The sequence below is a fragment of the Haematobia irritans genome, chromosome 4 (genome assembly GCF_050003625.1).
Source record: "Haematobia irritans isolate KBUSLIRL chromosome 4, ASM5000362v1, whole genome shotgun sequence".
In the NCBI taxonomy this organism is placed as follows: Eukaryota; Metazoa; Arthropoda; class Insecta; order Diptera; family Muscidae; genus Haematobia; species Haematobia irritans.
Genome location: NC_134400.1, coordinates 8,353,890 through 8,369,240, shown reverse-complemented (window position 1 = coordinate 8,369,240; position 15,351 = coordinate 8,353,890). Strand labels below are relative to the sequence as shown.

Here is a 15,351-nt window from a genome sequence, read left to right as displayed (position 1 = left end):
TATTGCGTGTTGACTGTCTGAGTATATATTAATGTCAACATTTATTGGAAAAAATGACAAAAACACGAGCAAAAGGCGAATCGTCGAGCTCGATCTCCCTTCTCTTGTCAGTAGCTAAGATTCTCGAGGTAGTAACCTTCCCCCAAGCGATCTCCCTTCTCTTGCCAGTAGCCAAGCTCTACTCTCCACCCTTGTGGAGAAATTCCTAGCTATTTCTATTCTATTTATTTCTTTAGAAAATTTTCTAAAAATTTTATTTCTATAGAAAATTTTCTAAAAATTTTATTTCTTTAGAAAATTTTGTCAAAATTTTATTTCTATAAAAAATTTTGTCAAAATTTTATTTCTATAGAAGATTTTGTCAAAATTTTATTTCTATAGAAAATTTTGTCAAAATTTTATTTCTATAGAAAATTTTGTCAAAATTTTATTTCTATAGAAATTTTCTCAAAATTTTATTTTTTATAGAAAATTTTCTAAAAATTTTATTTCTTTAGAAAATTTTCTAAAAATTTTATTTCTTTAGAAAATTTTGTCAAAATTTTATTTCTATAGAAAATTTTGCAAAATTTTATTTCTATAGAAAATTTTGTCAAAATTTTATTTCTATAGAAAAATTTCTCAAAATTTTATTTTATAGAAAATTTGCAAAATTTTATTTCTATAGAAAATTTGCAAAATTTTATTTCTATAGAAAATTTTGTCAAAATTTTATTTCTATAAAAATGTTGTCAAAATTTTGTTACTATAGAAACTTTTGTCAAAATTTTGTTACTATAGAAAATTTTGTCAACATTTTATTTCTTTAGTAAATTTTGTCAAAATTTTATTTCTATAGAAAATTTTCTAATAATTTTATTCCTATAGAAATTTTTGTCAAAATTTTATCTCTATAGAAAATTTTGTCAAAATTTTATCTCTATAGAAAATTTTGGCAAAATTTTATTTCTATAGAAAATTTTGTCAAAATTTTATTTCCGTAGAAAGTTTTGTCAAAATTTTATTTCCATAGACAATTTTGTCAAAATTTTGTTTCGATACAACATTTTGTCAAAATTGTACTTCTATGGAAAATCTTTTCAAGATCTTACTTCTATAGAAAATGGTAAAATTAGGTTTAGAGTTTATGTTAACTTTTTAGAATATGGTGGTAAATCTTTAAGTTTCACAAAAAATTTGTCGGTACTTACCCTTCCTCAGTTACTCCTTCGATCTCGATCACTACTACCGCTACGTTCAGCCTCACAACTTGTACTTGTCTCCATTATACTAATTGTTGTATTGTTATCCGAACTTATGAATGGGGTCTCATTGAAACGCATCTCTATGGTCTGCTCCTCACAAGAGTCTCCATCGAAATCATCATAGCCATGCTTTCGTATATCATTGTCATTCAATAGGATCTCGACCTGTTTACTACACTGGACCAAGGCCACATTGACACCACGATCCAAACAAGGCGATAGGGAGTTATGGCCATTGCCATATGTGGGTTCACGGGGAATAATCAGAAGTTTCTCTTTCGTTGTGAGGGTGGTATCCTGGGTGATGGCATTACCATCATCACCATCTTCATTTTCCAGACTACTGCCTCTGGTGGTGGCTCCTCCACCATTGCCATGATGTAATCGAGGACCACAGGTATTGCGATCGGAGCGATTATAACCCCGGGTGAGATTAATGATATTATTGTTGGAGGGATTAAAACAGGGCAGTACATGCTTGAATTCCTTGCGGAAGTTCTCATTTAGCCAGGCATACAGGAAGGGATTATAGCAAGTCGAAGACATGGCTATGGAATGGGCCACAAAAAAGAACAGCGTATAGAAACGCCACTCATTGGATTTCTCATAGAAATCGTCGAATATATTGACCACATTCAGGGGTAGCCAGGACAAGCCAAACACCCCCACCATGGATATAAGCATGCGATTGGTGCGTTTCTTGCGATCCCTATCGGCCTCTTCTTTGCGTGATGATTTCGATCCAGGCTTAGCCTTGGCCCGGGCATTTAGCTTAAGTGATATCCAAATATAGCATATGGAAATAATGACAAAGGGGAGGACAAATTGCAAAATAGTTGTGACCGATCCAAAAACCTTGCGATAACGCTCTGTGGGCCAATCCTCTTCACAATAGCTTATGGAATTGGCAGGAGGAATTTCTGGCTCTGAGGCTATAGATGTTGAGGCAACAATCTGCATATAAGCATCATAGTTACGCTGTGGTGCATACGAAGCATTCAGACTTATGGACGATGGATTTGGGGCGCTGCTGGAAGGATGGCTGCTCGCATTGAAGTTGAAGTGTGTGGCTGTGCCATTTAGGGCATCTTCGGTTTCATTTGCATAGCCAGGCACTACCTTGACATACATGCCATAGGGCAAAGTGGCCAGCAGGGATATGACCCATATGCTCACCACTATGGCTATGCAGGTGGACATTTTCATGCGCGGATGAAAAGGATAGATGATGACGAAATATCGATCAATGGCTATGGAAGTCAGTGTCAGAGTGGATATATAAATGCTGCAGCCCTGGGCAAATGAAACCAAATGGCAGAGGGTACGACCAAAAGCCCAGCGTCCCATAAATGTATAAAGGGGAGTAAAGGGCACAGCCAAAACGCACAACAAAATATCGGATAAGGCCAAGTTAGTTATGAAGATATTGGTAACCGTTTGCATGGCTCGATTCCTTAGGACCACATAGCAAACCAAGACGTTTCCAAATACTCCCAAGACAAAGACGGTGGTATAGAGAATACAAAAGAATATTTGGACAAATTCATTATCTATGAGATCCTCTTTTTCGGGTTGTTGTTGTTGCTCGGCAAATGTCGATGTTGATGTCGTTGCGGAATAAGGTGTCAGATTATCCACCTGATCTGTAAGCATGGGATGATGATGATGAGCACCAGGATCATGATGTGTGATATTATAGCTGTGATAATTCAAACTAAGGTTGCTTTTTTGAGCTACCAAAGCTGCCCAAGTGACAGCGGTGGCGCCCAACGTGCTGGTAGTTGGTAGAGTGGTGGTCATATTGTAATTTTCCATAGTGTGAAAGGGGGTGTTGCTCCTGCTAATCGCAAAGGATCCTTAGCTTTTCGAATTTTATTTTAAAAATCAAGGAATTTTTCAAGCCTTTGTTTTTTTTTTTCAAATATTCTCTATGGTGATGGGGAGTGGCGGAGTAGGGATAGGCAGATTTTATGCCTTATGTTTGTTATCATTATGTTTCCATAGGCCCGGTCTAAATGCCCCTTAAAAAAATATTCCTAGAAAACTAAAATGCTTCGGCCCAAAATAATAAAGAGGAAAACAGCCTTTCAAAATTTCACAGAGTTAACCTTTCGTTCGTTTTTGTTTTTTTGTCTAGGTTCTCTTTGGGGCTTTTTCTTTTGTGTTCACTTCACTTTTTTTGTTGATTATTATTATTTCAGTTGTCCTCATTGGCCGCTAGTCCTTTATGCATCCATGGGCTTTAGGCCAAGTTATTATTTATTCACAAAATGCTAAGGACACTCATACAGCTATTGAGCTGTAGCTACCTTCCGGGTTTATCCTTTGTGTTTTTGTTTTAAGCATTGGTTCGGGGAATATTATTCAGATGTTGTTGTTCTTGTTCTTGTTGTCGAACAATTGCCTGGAATTGTTATTATGATGTTTATTGTTGTCCTTAATTGTTTTACTTCTTCTGGTTATTTTTGCTTTGGTTCATTTGAATTTATACTCCTACGGATGATCCTTTTATTGCTGTTGTAGCTTTGCTTTTAATTCCTCGCTTGGATGATAATGTTTTGAAGCCTATGCTGCTGCTGCTGCTGCTGCTGTTGCTGTCAGTGATTTTCGTTTTATAAAAGTTTTTCATTGTTTTTTGGAAAATCTGAAAAAGGAGAGTAAAAATTATGATATTAGCACATAAATACGGAAGGGGTGGAGGAAAAAAGAAATATTTAACATCAATTGCATAGAAACTCCAAAAATAGAAGAAAACCCATATTTTTTTAAACAAAATTTTCTCAAAATTTTATTTCTACAGAAAAGTTTCTAAAAGTTTTATTTCTATAGAAAATTTTGTCAACATTTTATTTGTTCAAATTTATTTCCATAGAAAATTTTCAAAAATTTTATTTCTATATAAAATTTTCTAATAATTTTATTTCTATAAAAAATTTTCTGAAAATTTTATTTTTATAGGAAATGTTGTAAAAATTGTATTTCTATAGAAAATTTTATCAAATTTTTATTTCTATAGAAAATTTTATCAAAATTTTATTTCTATAGAAAATTTTGTCAAAATCTGTAGGTATGTAGACTATTTTCTAAACTTTTTATTTCTATAGAAAATCTTATCAAAATTTTTTTTCTGTAGAAAATTGTATTTCTATAGAAAATTTTATCAAATTTTTATTTCTATAGACAATTTTATAAAAATTTTATTTCTATAGAAAATTTTCTCAAAATTTTATTTCTACAGAAAATTTTCTAAAAATTTTATTTCTATATAAAGTTTTCGAATCATTTTATTTCTAAAGAAAATTTTCTAAAAACTTCATTTCTATAGAGAATTGTGCAAAAAAAATGTAAATTTTGTCACTAGAAAATTTTCTAAAAAAATTATTTCTATAGAAAATTTTGTCAAATTTTATTTGTTCAAATTTATTTCCATAGAAAATTTTCTCAAAATTTTATTTCTATATAAAATTTTCTAATAATTTTATTTCTATAAAAATTTTCTGAAAATTTTATTTTTATAGGAAATGTTGTAAAAATTTTATTTCTATAGAAAATTTTTATTTCTATAGACAATTTTATAAAAATTTTATTTCTATAGAAAATTTTATCAAAATTTTATTTCTACAGAAAATTTTGTCAAAATCTGTAGGTATATAGATTATTTTCTAAACTTTTTATTTCTATAGAAAATCTTATCAAAATTTTATTTCTGTAGAAAATTCTATCAAAATGTTATTTCTATAGCCTATGTTGCTACTACTGTTACTGTCAGTGAGTTTTGTTTTATTAGAGTTTTTCATTATTTTTTTAGAAAATCTAAAATAGGAGAGTAAAAACTATGATATTAGCACATAAATGTGGATGAAAAAAAAAAAATATTTAACATCAATTGCATAGCAACTCCAAAAATAAAAGAAAACCTTTTTTTAATTTTTTAAATAAAATTTTATTTCTATAGAAAATGTTCTCAAAATTTTATTTCTGCAGAAAATTTCTAAAAATTTTATTTTTATTGAAAATTTTCTAAAAAATTTATTTCTATTGAAAACTTTCAAAAAATTGTATATCTATAGACATTTTTTGATCAAAATTTTATTTCTCTAGAAAATTTGTCAAAATTTTATTTCTATAGATTTTTTTTTTTAATTTTATTTCTATAGAAAATTTTGTCGAAAATTTATTTGTTTAGAAAATTTTCTAAAAAATTTATTTCTATAGAAATTAAATAAATAAAATTTTGTCCAAATCTATTGGTATATAGATTATTTTCTAAAAAAAAATATTTCTATAGAAAATCCCATCAAAATTTTAATTCTGTAGAAAATTCTAAGAAAATGTTATTTCTATAGCCTATGCTGTTGCTGCTGTCAGTGATTTTTGTTTTATTAGAGTTTTTCATTGTTTTTTTTTTTTTTAGAAAATCTGAAAAAGGAGAACAAAAATTATGATATTAGCCAATAGATAGGACAGGGGGTATAAGGACTCCATTTGATTCAATGAAAAAAAAATGTACATCATTTGAATATCAACACACCCATTGTTTTTTTATTTTTTAAATAAGGCCAATATATTTTTTCAGTGTTTAGAATTCGTTTCCACCCCCCAATTAACCTCTGTTTAAATATTGATATTCATTCAAATTTGTATTTGAAAATTCTATGGTCCAAAATATAAATGTCCAAGGATAAATATTGTGATAATTATTTTTCAAATTTTTTTTTGCCAATAATGGGTATAGCAAATATAAATAAAAAGACAGCTATAATCTACAGAATTATTTATGGTACTCAACTTTGACTCTAAACGAAACTACACACACACACTACAAGTAGTCTAGATAATAAACATTACCAAAAAACGGCAATACCAAGGGAAAACAAACGTGGTTGCCATTTGTGGCAAAAATAATCGACCAAATATGTGAAGGAAAATTTACCAAACATCTATGAAATTTAAAAACAGAAACCTATTTTAAAGTCACAATTTTATATCTAAAGAAAATTGTGTCTTCGGAAAATTTTCTAAAAATTTTATTCCTATAGAAAATTTTCTAAAAATTATATTTCTATAGAAAATTTTCTAAAAATTTTATTTCTATAGAAAATTTTCTAAAAAATTTATTTCTATAGAAAATTTTCTAAAAAATTTATTTCTATAGAAAATTTTCTAAAAACTGTATATCTATAGAAAATTTTCTCAAATTTATTTCTTTAGAAAATTTTCTAAATTTTTGTTATTTCTAGAGAAAATTTTGTCAAAATCTATATGTCTATAGAAAATTTTGTCAAAATTCTATTTCTGTAGAAAATTTTCTAAAAAAAATATTTCTATAGAAAATTTTCTAAAAATTTTATTTCTATAGAAAATTTTCTAAAAATTTTATTTCTATAGAAAATTTTCTCAAATTTATTTCATTAGAAAATTTTCTATTTTTTTTTTTTCTACAGAAACTTTTTATCAAAATTTAATTTCTATAGAACATTTTTTAAAAATTTTATATCTATAAAGCATTTTGTCCACATTGTTTTTTTTATAGAAAATTTTGTCAAAATTTTTATTTTTACAAAAAAAAAATTTCAAAATTTTATTTTTATAGAGAATTTTGTCAAAATTTTATTTCCAGAGACAAAAATGTTCAAAAATTCTCTATAGAAATAAAATCTTGACAAACTTTTGTTTGGAAATAAACATATTGACAACATTTTCTATAGAAATAAAATGTTTAGAAACTTTTGCTATAGAAATAAAATTTTGACAAATTTTTCTATAGGTTAGGTTAGGTGGCAGCCCGATGTATCAGGCCCACTTACACTATTCAGTCCATTTTGATACCACATTGGTGATCTTCTCTCTTATCACTGATTGCTGCCCATGTTTAGTTCTAAGGGAAGCTTGGAAACACTCAGAAATGTCACCAGCATTACTGAGGTGGGATAATCCACCGTTGAAAAACTTTTTCAGCGGTGGTTTATGCATGCTAACCATTACTTTATTTTCTATAGAAATAAACATTATATAAAATTTTCTATAGAAATAAAATTTTGACATAATTTTCTATAGAAATAAAATTTTGACAAAATTTTCTATAGAAATAAAATTTTGACAAAATTTTCTATAGAAATAAAATTTTGACAAAATTTTTTATGGAAATAAAATTTTGGCATAATTTTCTATAGAAATAAAATTTTGCCAAATTTTCTATATGCCTATAGATTTTGACATAATTTTCTATAGAAATAACATTTTGAAAACATTTTTTATGGAAATAAAATTTTGACATAATTTTCTATAGGAATAAAATTTTTAGAAAATTTCCTATTCTTTAAAAGTTTGACAAAATTTTATTTGTATAGCAAATTTTCTAAAAATTTTATTTCTATACAAAATTTTGTGAAAATTTTATTTCTATAGAAAAATTTGTCACAATTTCCTTTCTATACAAAATTTTGTCAAATTTTATTTCTATAGAGAATTTTGTCAAATTTAATTTCTATAGAGAAATTTCTAAAAATTTTATTTCTATAGAAAATTGTGTCAAAATTCTATTTCTATAAAAATTTTGTCAACCAAAAGACTGCACAAAATAACAAAAACAAATTTTGTTTCTATAGAAAATTTTGTAAAAATTTTATTTCTATAGAAAATTTTGACAAAATTTTATTTCTATAGAAAATTTTCTTAAAATGTTGTTTCTATAGAAAATGTTGTCATCATTTTATTTCTATAGAAAATTTTCTAACAATTTTATTTCTATAGAAATAAAATTTTGACATAATTTTCTATAGAAATAAAATGTTCACAAAATTTTCTATAGACCTATAGATTTTGACAAAATTTTCTCTAGAAATAAAATTTTGAAAAAATTTTCTATAGAAATAAAATTTTGACTAAATTTTCTATGGGAATAAAATTTTTAGAAAATTTTCTATTTTATAAAAGTTTGACAAAATTTTATTGGTTTAGCAAATGTTCTAAAAACTTTCTTTCTATACAAAATTTTGTCAAATTTTATTTCTATAGAGAATTTTGTCAATTTTAGTTTCTATAGAGAATTTTTTAAAAATTTGATTTCCATAGAAAATTGTGTCAAAATTCTATTTCTATAAAAATTTTGTCAACCAAAAGACTGCACAAAATAACAAAAACAAATTTTTTCTATAGAAAATTTTGTAAAAATTTTATTTCTATAGAAAATGTTGTCAAAATTTTATTTCTATAAAAAATTTTCTTAAAATTTTATTACTATAGAAAATGTTGTCAACATTTTATTTCTATAGAAAATTTTCTAAAAATTTTATTTCTATAGAAAATTTATTTCTATCAAAAATTTTGGCAAAATTTTATTTCTATTTTCGGTAGAATTCTATCAACGGTGGCAACCGTGAAAACAATTCCTGAAATATGTAAACTGTCTCCCACCCATACAAATCATTATGGCCATAAATCATCCATTGGGTTGTAATAAATCGTTATCATGATTTTTTTATATTGAATTTTTCTTTTGTTTATTCTCCTCATTCCACCGGAGAAAAAAAGCCAACCACCGTAAAAGATCAATAGCACGAAATATGATGTGTAATCAGTTTGGGTAGGGGGTGGTGGGGAAATGCAAATATTTTCCAACAAACCACACTCACTATGTTTTATTAAAATGAAAAATATTGATTTATACCAATTTCCCAGTCACACAAATTCTGGCGTAAATATTTGGTTTTTTTTTATACCCTGCACGTTTTTCAACTAATGCTAAAATTAATTAAAAAATATTTTTTAGTTAGTTATTAAAAATTTTAAGAATTTTTTCCCAGCTCAATAAAATCCTCTTTATTTCAAGTATCGGTCAACAATGACATATAAACTCTTAGCCAGCTTTGACTTCTCAAGCCTCCTGGAACAGCAAGATAAACCGAACTAGAACTTCCAAGGCCCACAATTTTCATCCGTTTGAATTTGGTGGCATACCTATCACAAGATTTGACTGAATGAATCCACTGTGGAGGGTATATAAGATTCAGTTCGGCCAAATAATTTGGCTGTCCAATCATTTCGAAAAGACAGTTAAATATATTGTAAATTTAGGAGGAAATTTTTATTTTGTGTTAGGGGTAAAGAGACCAACAATTACAGTCTATCTCATACTACTCCGTTAATTCTAACACGAGCCTAATTTCTGGTAGAAAGATTCAAGTTCATTTACCATTGCTTACTTGGAAACTAATCCACACACACACACACACACATTTGCAGTAAACCATAATGGAATGTTGTACATATCACACAGCCATAATTGGAATATCAACCATCGGGTCTACACATTCTCTTTCTCTCCCTTTCTCTCTCTCTCTCACTATCTAATACCTCATGGCTTTAAGTGTTGATAGTTTACAGGGTTAATGAGTGTGTGTCAGGGATGGAAAATACAATTTTTAAGAAACTACAAAAAGTTGTTTTTTTGAGCGAAAAACTACTTTTTACTAAATTTCAACAAAAAATTCATTGGAAAATAATTTTCGAGAGCTCCTTTAGACTGAATTTTAGTGAAAATAAAATTTTATTTGTCAACTCCTCAATTTTCAATATTTTGTTAGTTTTAGACTACCGTAGTAACCACGGTTGTCACAGTTGGTAGAATTCTACTGTTTGTGGATTGGTAGAAGTCATGGTACTTCATAAGTTTTTATTTCTATAGAAAATTTTCTAACAACTTTATTTCTATAGAAATAGATAAATAAAAATAATTTTTTGACAAAATTTTCTTTATAGAAATTAAATTTTAACAAAATTTTCTATAGAAATAAAATTTTGCAAAAATTTTCTACAGAAATAAATTTTTTACAAAATTTTCTATATAAATAAAATTTTGACAAAATTTTCTTTATAGAAATAAAATTTTGACAAAATTTTCTATAGAAATAAAATTTTGACAAAATGTTCTATAGAAATAAAGTTTTGACAAAATTTGCTATAGAAATGAAATTTTGACAAAATTTTCTATAGAAATAAAATGATGACAAAATTTTCTATAGAAATAAAATTTTGACAAAATTTTCTATAGAAATAAAATTTTGACAAAATTTTCTATAGAAATAAAATGATGACAAAATTTTCTATAGAAATAAAATTTTGACAAAATTTTCTATAGAAATAACATTTTGACAAAATTTTCTATAGAAATAAAATTTTAACAAAATTTTCTATAGAAACAAAATTTTGACAAAATTTTCTATAGAAATAAAATTTTGACAAAATTTTCTATAGAAATAAAATTTTGACAAAATTTTCTATAGAAATAAAATTTTGACAAAATTTTATATAGAAATAAAATTTTGACAAAATTTTCTATAGAAATAAAATTTTGACAAAATGTTCTATAGAAATAAAATTTTGACAAAATTTTCTATAGAAATAAAATTTTGACAAAATTTTCTATAGAAATAAAATTTTGACAAAATTTTCTATAGAAATAAAATTTTGACAAAATTTTCTATAGAAATAAAATTTTGACAAAATGTTCTATAGAAATAAAATTTTGACAAAATTTTCTATAGAAATAAAATTTTGACAAAATTTGCTATAGAAATAAAATTTTGACAAAATTTTCTATAGAAATAAAATGTTGACAAAATTTTCTTTATAGAAATAAAATTTTAACAAAATTTTCTATAGAAATAAAATTTTGACAAAATTTTCTATAGAAATAAAATTTTGACAAAATTTTCTATAGAAATAAAATTTTGACAAAATGTTCTATAGAAATAAAATTTTGACAAAATTTTCTATAGAAATAAAATTTTGACAAAATTTGCTATAGAAATAAAATTTTGACAAAATTTTCTATAGAAATAAAATTTTGACAAAATTTTCTATAGAAATAAAATGTTGACAAAATTTTCTTTATAGAAATAAAATTTTAACAAAATTTTCTATAGAAATAAAATGTGGACAAAATTTTCTATAGAAATAAAATTTGACAAAATTTTCTATAGAAATAAAATTTTAACAAAATTTTCTATAGAAATAAAATTTTGACAAAATTTTCTATAGAAATAAAATTTTGACAAATTTTGCTATAGAAATAAAATTTTGACAAAATTTTTTATAGAAATAAAATTTTGACAAAATGTTCTATAGAAATAAAATTTTGACAAAATTTTCTATAGAAATAAAATTTTGACAAAATTTTCTATAGAAATAAAATTTTGACAAAATTTTCTATAGAAATAAAATTTTGACAAAATTTTCTATAGAAATAAAATTTTGACAAAATTTTCTATAGAAATAAAACGTTGACAAAATTTTCTGTAGAAATAAAATGTTGACAAAACTTTTTGAAGAAATAATTTTTTGCGAAATAATATTTTTTTTGGTAAAATTTTCTCCGTGAATGTAATGGTTTGCATTATTTTAGTACGCGATCGATAGCTTCTCATCTAGAAAGTGTTCGTGTGGAAGCGTAATATAGAAACACATGCTTTTTCGACTAAAACATTCTTGAAATTCAATAAAATCGTGTTTTTGACTATGACATTTACTGTTTTGCCAAATTTGTAAAAGACTATTAGCAAATTAGTTTAAAAAGTACTATAGTACTGCATTTTCCATCCCTGATGTGTGTGTGTGTATGAGTGAGTTGATTGCAAATGCGAAAACTATGTAAGAGTAAATATTTGAATTTTCCTCTCTAAACATTTTAAATGCCAAATAAAAATAAAACAAACTAGTTTCTATTGTTTGCTTCATGTAATCCTGTCAAATACTATATATATAAATATGTAAAGATAATACCAAAAGTAAATTAAATGAAATTAGCTTTATATTTTGAGATCATGACAAGGGGCTTTCTACAAAAAAAAAAATAAGTCTTCTCTCTTTGGTCAATGTAGACGATTATAGTTATGGACGTAATATGGAAAAAGTGATTGAATATCGGTTCTATTAATTATATATCAAAAATTTCTATTGAAAAAAAAATACAAAATTTGCTATAAATAGAAGTAAGCTTTTGACAAAATTTTCTATAGAAATAAAATTTTGAAAAATTTTTTTTAGAAATAAAACGTTGACACAATTTTCTATAGCAATAAAATTTTTTATATTATGGATGTTTTTATTCCAATTATCAATTGGAAAATAAAATTTAAAAAAAAATTTTTATAGAAATAAAATTTTGACAAAATTTTCTAAGTAATAAAATTTGGGCAAAATTTTCTATAGAAATAAAATTTTGACAAAATTTTCTATAGAAATAAAATTTTGTCTAAAAATTTCTAGAGAAATAAAATTTTGACAAAATTTTCTATAGAAAAAAAAATTTGAACAAAATTTTCTATAGAAATAAAATTTGAACAAAATTTTCTATAGAAATAAAACTTCAAAAAAAATTGTATAGAAATAAAATGTTGACAAAATTTTCTATAGAAATAAAATTTGAACAAAATTTTCTATAGTAATAAAATTTTGACAAAATTTTCTAAGTAATAAAATTTTGGCAAAATTTTCTATGGAAATAAAAGTTTGACAAAATTTTCTATAGAAATAAAATTTTGAAAAAAAAATTTATAGAAATAAAATGTTGACAAAATATTCTATAGAAATACAATTTTGACAAAATTTTCTATAGAAATGAAATTTTGACTAAACGTTCTATAGAAATAAAATTTTGAAAAAAAAATTATAGAAATAAAATGTTGACAATATATTCTATAGAAATAAAATTTTGACAAAATTTTCTATAGAAATAAAATTTTGACAAAATTTTCTATAGAAATAAAATTTTGACAAAATTTTCTATAGAAATAAAATTTTGACAAAATTTTCTGTAGAAATAAAATTTTGACAAAATTTTCTATAGAAATAAAATTTTGACAACATTTTCGATAGAAATAAAATTTTGACAAAATTTTCTATAGAAATAAAATGTTGACAAAATTTTCTATAGAAATAAAATTTTGAAAAATTTTTTTATAGAAATAAAATGTTGACAACATTTTTTATAGAAATAAAATGTTGAAAACATTTTTTATAGAAATAAAATGTTGACAAACTTTTCTATAGAAATAAAATTTTGAAAAAATTTTCTATAGAAATAAAATTTTGAAAAAATTTTTATAGAAATTAAATTTTGAAAAAAATTTTTAGAAATAAAATGTTGACAAAATTTTCTATAGAAATAAAATTTAAAAAAAATTTTATAGACATAAAATTTTGACAAAATATTCTATAGAAATAAAATTTGGGCAAAAACTTCCGATAGAAATAAAATTTTGACAAAATTTCCTATTGAAATAAAATTTTGACAAAATTTTCTATAGAAATAATATGTTTACAAAATTTTTCATAGACATACAATTTTGACAAAATTTTCTATAGAAATAAAATTTTTAAAAAAATTTTTATAGCAATTAAATGTTGACAAAAATTTCTATAGAAACAAAATTTTGAAAAAAAAATTATAGAAATAAAATTTTGAAAAAAATTTTTATAGAAATTAAATTTTGAAAAAAAATTTTAGAAATAAAATGTTGACATAATTTTCTATAGAAATAAAATTAAAAAAAAAATTTATAGAAATAAAATTTTGACAAAATTTTCGATAGAAATAACATTTTGACAAAATTTTGTATAGAAATAAAATTTTGAAAAAAATTTTATAGAAATAAAATGTTGACAACATTTTGTATAGAAATAAAATGTTGACAACATTTTTTATAGAAATAAAATGTTGACAAACTTTTCCATAGAAATAAAATTTTGAAAAAATTTTCTATAGAAATAAAATTTTGGAAAAAAAATTTATAGAAATAAAATTTTGAAAAAAATTTTTATAGAAATTAAATTTTGAAAAAAATTTTTAGAAATAAAATGTTGACAAAATTTTCTATAGAAATAAAATTTTTAAAAAAATTTATAGACATTAAATTTTGACAAAATATTCTATAGAAATAAAATTTGGGCAAAAATTTTCGATAGAAATAAAATTTTGACAAAATTTCCTATAGAAATAAAATTTTGACAACATTTTCTATAGAAATAATATTTTTACAAAATTTTTCATAGACAAAATTTTGACAAAATTTTCTATAGAAATAATATTTTTACAAAATTTTTCATAAACATAAAATTTTGACAAAATTTTCTATAGAAATAAAATTTTTAAAAAAATTTTTTTAGCAATTAAATGTTGTCAAAAATTTCTATAGAAACAAAATTTTAAAAAAAAAAATTTATAGAAATAAAATTTTGACAAAATTTTCTAAATTACATTTTTATTGGTAAACATTTCATTAAGAAAACATCACATTTACCATTATTTTTGGACATTTTAATATTTTGTTTTTAGCATTTTTTAGTACCATGTCTTTATGTACTTAGCGTTATTTGAATTTATTTAAAAAAAAAGCAACTGTAATTCCCATTTTTATGCAAACAATATAGAGAACTCTATACAAAATTTAGCCCTTGTTATTGTTTCGTTTTTTTCATAATTGTTTCAGGGCAACATTCATGAAATCTGTGAAGTTGTTATCATTTTTGCTATGAGCCTTTATGGTACAGAGTGTTAGTTAGTTCTGTCGATATTATGAATTCATATGAGTTTCATACTTTCTGAATATTTGGGAAAACAACCAAATTTGAAAAGTTTTTTTTATGCCTCCCAACCTTTTTTCTCTCCCAATTTTCTAACGGTGGAAAGTTTGTTTCCGGTGTGTCTAGCTTAATTGCGTTTTATTGAAATTTGTTGTTGGCACACAGTTATGAGATTTATCGTACAAAAATGAAATATCCTCGATTTGTTTTAATAACAACGCTTGGTATGTTGTTTGTTCCAAAAATAAAAAAAGCTGAACAATGCAATTGCTTTCAGGGGGAAAAGTTCACCTTGAGTTTTAAATTTTTTTTTTGTTAGCAATCATAAACGAAGTTTAGATCAGGAGGTGTGGAATTAGATCGACCAACTTTTTTGTTTTTTTTTTGCAGGTCTAGCATTTTTATTTGGCATCATGTTCTAGTGTGGGTTTTTTTGTAGGTGGGTGTTGTTGAGGATTTTTTGCTATTTGTTGTTCAACAATTTTTTCCTTTATTAATTTAATGATAAATTAATGAGAATTGT

At 24.3% G+C, this 15,351-nt stretch overlaps 1 protein-coding gene across 1 annotated transcript in view; it reads right to left on the bottom strand.

Moving 5' to 3' along the window:
* The window catches only part of sNPF-R (short neuropeptide F receptor), a 123,536-nt gene that overhangs the window by 33,617 nt on the left and 74,568 nt on the right, over positions 1 to 15,351 (bottom strand). The window contains exon 2 of the mRNA XM_075307601.1: positions 1,191 to 3,888. Within this exon, the coding sequence (XP_075163716.1) occupies positions 1,197 to 3,059 (1,863 nt within the window). The 5' untranslated portion in view covers positions 3,060 to 3,888 and the 3' untranslated portion in view covers positions 1,191 to 1,196. The remainder of the gene's footprint in view (positions 1 to 1,190; positions 3,889 to 15,351) is intronic.